The sequence below is a fragment of the Cryptomeria japonica genome, chromosome 6 (assembly GCF_030272615.1).
Source record: "Cryptomeria japonica chromosome 6, Sugi_1.0, whole genome shotgun sequence".
In the NCBI taxonomy this organism is placed as follows: domain Eukaryota; kingdom Viridiplantae; phylum Streptophyta; class Pinopsida; order Cupressales; family Cupressaceae; genus Cryptomeria; species Cryptomeria japonica.
This window is the reverse complement of record NC_081410.1, coordinates 542,876,417-542,885,013: the sequence shown is the minus strand read 5'-3', so window position 1 is coordinate 542,885,013 and position 8,597 is coordinate 542,876,417. Positions and strand designations below refer to the sequence as shown.

Genomic DNA, 8,597 nt, shown 5'->3' with positions numbered 1-8,597 from the left:
GGTTTTCCAGAATACTTTATAATCATAAGCCAAAATAGAAAACCCATGCAAGAACCCAAAAAAATCCTAGAACAATTTTCTGTAATAGAAAAATGAAATTCTATAACTTTCCACTATATAACATGTAAAATATACAACATAATTCTAACAATGACATATGAGAAATCAAAGTGTCCTGGAACACCACATTCCTTCACATCTTAAGATGGAAGAGAGCATTAAAACAAATATTCATTGAATGGTAAACCGTAAAACAAATATGACTTGTTTAACCTATTATTAATATTGACAATTCAGCAGAGGGATGGATAAATAATGCGAAGTTGCATGCATTGATGTACAATCAAGCTGAAATTTTGATAACCTTTAAAATACTGGGCCATATGCAAGCTACAAGCACATGAGGCACAGAAACTTGAAACTACTGAAAGCTACACAAACTCTTACCAGTTCATTTGCAATACCATATGCACTTCAGCACTGGGCATAGAGTGGGAAGAAACATCATTTTACTTTCTCAAAAGAACAGACTCCAAACTGCTTCTAGTTATGGATTTATGATACATCATGTTTCGTGCCAGAAGGTACCACAATTTACAGCCCACCTAATCTGCATATGCCTTCTGTGCAAAACATAACCAGTTGAATAAATTTTATGTTCAACGAGTTTTTATAATCAGATTCAAAACGTCCTACACGATCATAGTTTCCTTCTTCATTAATTTCATTTTTAGCCGATGATTCACCAACATTTCAATCCCTTGAACAGTCCCCAAAATTTAGAAAAAGTAATTCCGTTCAAGTACATTGTAATGTATAGTCTAACTCTTTACATTCTTGTTTCTAGAAGCAGTGTTCAAACCACCATAAAAGTCTCAGGTTTATTACACACAAGACTTAGTCGAACATTATGACTCCGCTCATTGACATTATCCAGTGACATTCCCTTAAAAAAATTGGTATTAACATGTGGACTATCACTTCTCTTATTAGCATGATCTAGTGACTTTCCTTTAAAGCAATTGAGACTATCATGTGGATTACTACTGCTACTCTTATTAGCATGATCCAGTGCCTTTTCTTTGAAGTAATTGGGATTGCTTGTTTCTAAATGATGGTTCTGTCTCTGTCCATTTTTTTTCACAGAAAGCATAGCATGATCGTTATTGGTTGCAATGCTTTCGTCATCCAAATTAAAAGATGGTAGTACACAAGATTCACCTCTTGATAGAGCTTCCCACTGTTGTATCTTACTCAGAACCGGAGACAAGGGCACCTCATTAGCTACAGGGACCTCACATATTTCATTGTGTGACATAATCTGCAGAATTTTGGAATTTCTTTTAAGAGTTTTTCTGTTTTCTTTGCAGCTTCCAATGGGTGTGCTGAAACAAGGATGAGAAGGAAGTCTTCTACTATGATGAGAAACATTATTACCCTTACTTGATTCAGGATGCCATGCTGAGGATTCTGTTTTAATCTCATTCAAGAAGCCAACCTTTCTCCTTGTGAGTAATGAAGGACTCTCCTTTCTTTCAGACGGTTTACCTTCTTCAAAGACATTACTATAGTGAGCAGGCTGCAATTGATGTGTCTTGCTACATGTGGGAGATTGACTGAGCTCAAGATCCCAATTAGCATGCCAAATTTCTCCAGTGCTTTCGAAATTATTGACTGGCTTGCAATCTTTGTTAAAAAAAGTTTTTCTATCACATTTTTCCACATCCACAAATCCTTGACGGCTACATTTCATGTCTATAAAGTTGTCAGCATGATTGATGCTTGAACTCAAAGAATCTGCGTCACATACAATGCTTATTTCCTGAACTCCATTTTCTTGGAAAGACATGGAACCATATAAATTTTTCATTGGATCCCCATCGCTAGTGATAGAAGCATTGGACTTATTCCCTGTAATTATACAAAGAACCCATTAATGAATGTGATATAAAATGCCAACTATATATCTAACAATTCAGAAATTGTTGTAAACAGAATCAATGGATGCATGCCTTTGTTATAAACAGAATCAATGGATGCACGCCTTTATCATAAACATAACTAATGGATGCATGCCTTAGATAATTTTACAGAGATTATGATAGAACAGGCAGAAATTTGAACTTGTCATCTTCCAGGTTCAGCTAAATCAATTTGAACTATTCTTTTTTTCCAAATAAAAAAATCTTTGACTTTTATTCCAGGAAAGAAGCTACATCATGCATATGCACATAATTTCTAACAGATTTTAAAGTTTTCTTGAATTTGGGAACGGGCAAAGATTATATCAAACAAATATATTATTGGTTTCAAAGATTTTGGTTCTCTCAGTTTGATTATTTATTTTTTTCTTCTCATTTTAGGGATTTAACCCTTTCTTAAGGTTTTGAGGTAGGAGAAATAGGTTATTACTTCAAATATGCTCATCAAAATTTCCATTTTTTGTCTGTTGGCAAAGGGTTCAAGGAGAGAAATATCTGAAACATTGGAGAAAGCATGGGTAACAACAGACTCTACATGATCATCTTCTTCTCATAGTTGATAATTGCGTAAGAGCTTTCTGAGCTAAGAGGTGGCCTTTTTTGACTTCCTAACAAGCTTTGCTAGATGGGAATGACTTACATCTACTCAAGAGTGTAGCTACTGTTTCTACTCAAGAGTGTAGCTACCGTTAGTGACCCATATTGACAGTTGACACACCAAGAAAGATCACTAAAAAAACGTATTTTCAGCCCAATTCTAACTTCGGAGCAATTTCCACGGTGACCCTATTCAACCAATATTTGGCAAGCGGTTCTACCCAAGATTTCTCCAGCAATTGAAGCTGCACAATAAGTGGAGCAACAAAACTTCAGGACATTATTGATGAAGTAAATCCTAATTTTTTTAATCCCTCAGATAAATGCTTCAGTTTGTCGCCAAAAACAATTATGACGCAGATTTAACACACAAATCTGGATCCTCTGATCCTACAACTCATAATTCAAATGTTAAACTAGAACAAACAGAACAAAACAATGGGATTATTTGATGCAGGAGCATCTGACAAACATTAAAGGCATTATGACAGAGAATCTTGGAGTTACAAAATGCACATGCAAAGTAGGGGCCCGGGTTTTGCAAATCTCGGAGTCAACCCGAAGAATCTAGTGCTATGACAAGGATGGCCAATTCTAGCAAATTGTAAGGTGTAAGAGAACATTCATTGAGCATGAAATGCAAATTCAAATTACATTTGAATGACATTCACGAAGGTAGGCGTTGCATTTTAAAAAGACAAATGAAGGATATTTCATTATGGAGTGGTAATATGACATGGCAAGTTTTCATTTATTTAAAGGGAAGTTTTGGACGGGAAGTGAGGGGGGGAATGGAGAAGAAAAAATCAGTTTGGAGGCATGTTGTTGCAGGTTTGGAGGTGAAGGTATAGCAACAAATGAATTTTGGAATCCATGATTGAGTTGTTGCAGATTTTGTGTTGAAGATTGCAAGTTTTTGATGAGCTTGTTTCACAGTTTTTGGTAGAAGATTTGAAGGGATGAATTCTGTTGTTGTCTTTAGATTATTCTACTGTTGTACTTCAGTTTTATATCAGATTTGAGACTGTTATTATTGACCCATGAGACTACATCATTTGTAATCTCAATTCAGAGTGAATATAGTAATGTTTGCAAGAGGTTTTGAATGAACAATCTAGTGTTCATGTAGCAGATTTTTAAATCTGATTTGTTGCATTACCAATGTATTTTATTTTGTTTGAATAAAGTTGTATGACTTAGGGGTTATGTGTTAATCATCCCTGCATCATTATTACTCATAGTCTTTTTGAAAATGAGGCAACCAACCCCTGAAGTGGGCTGTGCAGCAAGCTCTATTCAAACTGACAATCAGTGAAAAAAGGGCAAAAATGACACAGCACAGCTATAGAAAAATATACTATATGAATTCACAGGACTCACCGTTTATTCAGTCCACCAGGAAACATATGAAACATGGCTAATCCATCCCCTCTTTTTAGTATACTGGACTTTCAAATAAAAGCAGGTAAAATCACTCTAACAGCAATGCACACATCCCATATAAAACAAAACTGAAAGACTAACAAACAGGCACTCGCCATTTATTCAGTCCACCAGGAAACATATGAAACATAGCTAATCCATCCCCTCTTTTTAGTATACTGGGCTTTCAAATAAAAGCAGGTAAAATCACTCTAACGGCAATGCACACATCCCACATAAAACAAAACTGAAAGACTAACAAACAGGGAACAACACTAAAGAATCATTATGACAGCTAAAAAGGACAGTTACAAATAAAACCCCCCAAAAGTATCTAATCCTGAATGAACACAGACTGGCGTAAGCTGCCGTACTTAAGGTCAGTTACATCAATTGAGCCTGATTTGGTAGACTTTGTGAGTTCTTCTTCCGTGATCCAAGTGCTTTTGGAGTCAGATAAACCAAGCCATTTCGCTAGATACATCTTACAATTCTTGGATCTTGTAGCAGCAACCTCAGTGTCAACTATCTTTTCAATCTGTTACCTATTTTTGATGATCGACTGGTCAAATCTCCTAGAATGTTCTGATCTTGAACTTCTTCACAACCTGAAAGGTAGGGCTCAAGATTATAGACATTAAATATAGGACTGATATAAAAATCTTCAGGTAAATCTATCAAATAGGCATTCTCACTAATTTAGTTTTGTATTTTGTAAGGGCCAATTTTCTTTGGCTTCAATTTATTATATTTTCCTTGAGGAAATCTCTCTTTACGCAAGTAAAACATGATTTGCTCACCCTCTTGATACACCTTCTTCTCCAATGCAAGTCTGCGCTTCTTTCATACTGTTCATTGGTTGGTTGCAACAGGTGCTTCACCTGGTGTTGCACATCCTGGATATGCCTCACAAAGTCCATCGTATCTTGGCTAATCCATCTCCCTTTAGGAAGGTAAATGAGATCAACCTGTTTGCAAAAACAACTCGGAAAGGCGATTTACTGGTAGACCTGTTAATGCTAGATTTGAAGACAAACTCAGCTTCTGTCAAAACCAGATCCCATTGTCTTGAATTGTTACCTATGTTACCCCGAGTTTCTGAAACGGGGACGGGGGGTACGAGGGTCTAGGACGACATTTTTTCCCCCAATTTTGGAGATGACAAGGGGATGGCAAAGGGGACAGCTATATAAAATATAGGAAAAATATAAAATATGTAGGGAAATTTTAAATGTTGATATGAAGACATGGATAAAGCATGCATATATACCATAGTTACAAGACTCACAAAGTCTGGCCCAGACTCGACGAGTCCCGAGGTGGGTTACCTCCGCTGAGGCCAGAGGACCCTGGACTCAGACTCGGCCGAGTTTGGCCAGGTTTGCACAGACTCGCTGAGTCTTGAGCCCTAGACTTTGCCGCGCTAACACATGACAAAAAGCAAAAAGCGAAAAAAAAGTCTTAGTTTTAAGTGCAATAAAAGGTGCATAGCTTTTCTCTTTTGCCCTAAAAAGTAATTTTTCTTGTTTGCAAACACGAGGAGAGAAAAAGAGGGTTTTGAGCAAAAAAATAGAGGCACTGAAGAGCAGACCAGCAGATAGATTGAAGAGGAAATTGCAATTGTTGATTGTTTGTGCAAGTTAGTAGCTTGCATTCAAGCATTTAAAGGTGTTAAAGAAGGATTTGGAAGAGGTTTCTAGCAAATTTAAAGAGGTTACATTTTTTTGTTATTTTTTTATTTTCTTACTTTCATATTTCCATTTTTTTGTACGTTTGTTTTGTTTTTGTTTTATTTTATATTGATGGAAAAAATATGAAAGTTGAAACCCTAGCTTTGTTTTTTCTTTCTATTATTTATTTTTAAGTTTTAACTTATTTAGAATAAGAGACATTATGCTGATTTTTTTCATTTATAATATATTGCAGCATAATGTCTCAGCCTAGTGGAAGTGGTGCCCCAAAGGAAGCCCTAGTTATAAAGGATAAGGCTTGGAAACATGGCATCCCCGGTTCAAAAAAAGGAGAAGTAACATGTATTCATTGCAAAACAAAATATAATGGGGGAGGTATTAACTGGTTGAAACATCACATTGCACAAATAGAATGCCATGATGCAAAACCATGCAAAAGAGCACCCCTTGAGGCTATACGTGAAGTGTAAGCTCAATTAGAGGAATTTGAAGAGAAAAAATAATTAAAAAGGAAGCAAATGGAAGAAATGGCAGCCATTGGTGGAGAAGCTTCTTCAAATCCTCGACCTCCATTTCCTGCATCTGGAAGTAGTGGTAGTGCAAGTGTGAGCATTGGGCCTCATATTCGTAAAAATAAATCCACATTAGAGTCACTTTCTGTTCCATGCATGACTCCAAGTGCCCAACCATCGCTAGAGAGCATGGGTTGGAATAAGGAGAAGCATGATACTGTGAAAATTGCAATTGGAGACTTGGTTCTACAACAACGTTCCATTTCATATAGTGGGGTATTTATTAGTATTTTGATTTCTGTCTTAATTTTTTTTCTTTTGAGAAATTGAGAATTTAAGAGTATGCCACATTCATTATTTTAATTTTTAAAGTAACAAGTAAAACTTAATAGTTAATAGTAAATAATTGTTTATTTAATTCGTTTTAGGTTTCCATACTGACAAATTATGGTAGATGCCATTACTATTTGTGGTAAGGGGTTCAAAGCCCCTAATGATGAGGACATAAAAGGCCCTATTTTGACTCAAAAGGTGGCTGATGTTAAAGCCAAAATTGCCGAGAAACGTGACATATGGAAGAGGAAGGGTTGCACCATCATGATTGATGATTGGACCAATAAAAAAACTAGAACATTGTTGAATTTTCTTGTCTCCTCATTAGGTAATTGTACTTTGTATTTCGTAAAGTATATTTATTATTGATTTAGTGATTAATTTTTTTAATTTTTATTTTACTAAATTGTTTTTTTTTTCTTTCTTAGGTAGCACAGTGTTCTTTAAGTCAATTGATGTTTCACGGAATATAAAAAATGTTGAATATCTTTGTGGGGTGTTGGAGGACGTGGGTGAGGAGAATGTGGTGCAAATAGTGACAGATAATGCAGCAAATTATGTTGCTGTAGGTAAACTTCTTATGGAGAGGCACTCCACCTTGTTTTGGACCCCTTGTGCTGCTCATTGCATTGACCTCATATTGGAGGATCTTAGCAAAATCCCATGGATCAAAACATGTGTAGCTAATGGAAGGAATATTTGTAAATACATTTATAATCCTACTTGGGTCCTCAACCTTATGAGAAATTTCACAAATACGAAAGAGTTGGCTTGTCCAGGAATTACCCGATTTGCAACAAATTTTATCACGTTGAAATCTTTGCTTCAATCCAAGGCCAGATTGAAACTCATGTTTGTAAGTGAAAAGTGGACCGCATCATCATATGCAAAGATCACTGCAGGGATTGAGATGGCTGATCGGGTTTTTGATGAGCATAGCTTTTGGAAACCGGCCACGGAGATTGTGCGGGTAACTATCTATTATATTTTTGTTCTCATTTCCATTTCATTTCCTTATTTTTATTCACACTTGTTTATGTGAAATTTAAAGCTTAATGTTTCAACTCGTGATCAAATTCACAGTTCAGAGAGCCTCTTGTTGTTCTCCTACAAGTTGTTGATGGAGAGAAGCCCGCAATGGGCTACATTTATGAGGACATGGACAGGGTGAAGGAGGCCATTAAAGCCATTTATTCAGGGAATTAGGCTAAGTATGGTCCCATATGGGAGTTCATTGGTCGACGATGGCACAATCTGCTACTCAGGCCTATACATGCAACTGCCTACTACCTTAATTTGGCATTCCCATTTTGCCCGGATTTCAAGGCCGATGATGAGGTGTCGAGTGGGCTCTACGAAGTTGAGCAAATGTCACCTGATTCATCAGTTGGAGCATACATAGTCCGTGAGATAGAGATGTTTAGGAATGCACAAGGAGACTTCTTCTCACGAGACATATGCAAACAAAATCAGACACAAATGATGCCAGGTAAAAATCTATTCAAGGCATAGTTTAAAATTTAAATCTTAAACTTGTCTATCTATGATTCTATTACCATTATCGTAAACTCAAAGATATAGAAGAGAAATGATTTTTATTTTTTTTGTTTTAGATGCATGGTGGGAGATGTTTGGCAATAAGGTGCCAAATCTACAGAAGATTGTAGTTCGTATCTTGAGCCAGCCATGTAGTGCTTCAGGATGTGAGCGTAATTGGAGCATGTTCGAGCATATTCACTCCAAAAAGCGCAAGAGGTTGGCGGTGCAAAGGTTGAATGATCTTGTGTATGTTCATTACAACCTTTGCCTCCATCACAAACATATCTTGGTCACTGACACATGTCCTATCACTTTAGAGGAGGTTGATCCACAGGCAGAGTGGAACACTGAGGTTGATGATCATGTCTTCAGCGATGAAGACTTGGAATGGGTTGATCAGGTGGATCGAGGCGAGGCAGTAGCGATGGCAGAGGAGGCTAGAGCACGAGGAGACCCATTGGAGAACCCTGAGTTCGAGGATGATGTGGATGAGGATGTTGATGTCACTGAGGCTAAGCCTA

The 8,597-nt window shown here is 36.8% G+C and overlaps 1 protein-coding gene across 5 annotated transcripts in view; it reads right to left on the bottom strand.

Moving 5' to 3' along the window:
- Positions 1 to 313: 313 nt before the first annotated feature.
- The window catches only part of LOC131073010 (uncharacterized), a 28,801-nt gene continuing 20,517 nt past the window's right edge, over positions 314 to 8,597 (bottom strand). For all 5 annotated transcript variants that reach the window (XM_058009343.2, XM_058009346.2, XM_058009347.2 and 2 more), the window contains one exon: positions 314 to 1,911. In XM_058009343.2, coding sequence (XP_057865326.2) covers positions 857 to 1,911 — 1,055 coding nt within the window. In that variant the 3' untranslated portion in view covers positions 314 to 856. The remainder of the gene's footprint in view (positions 1,912 to 8,597) is intronic.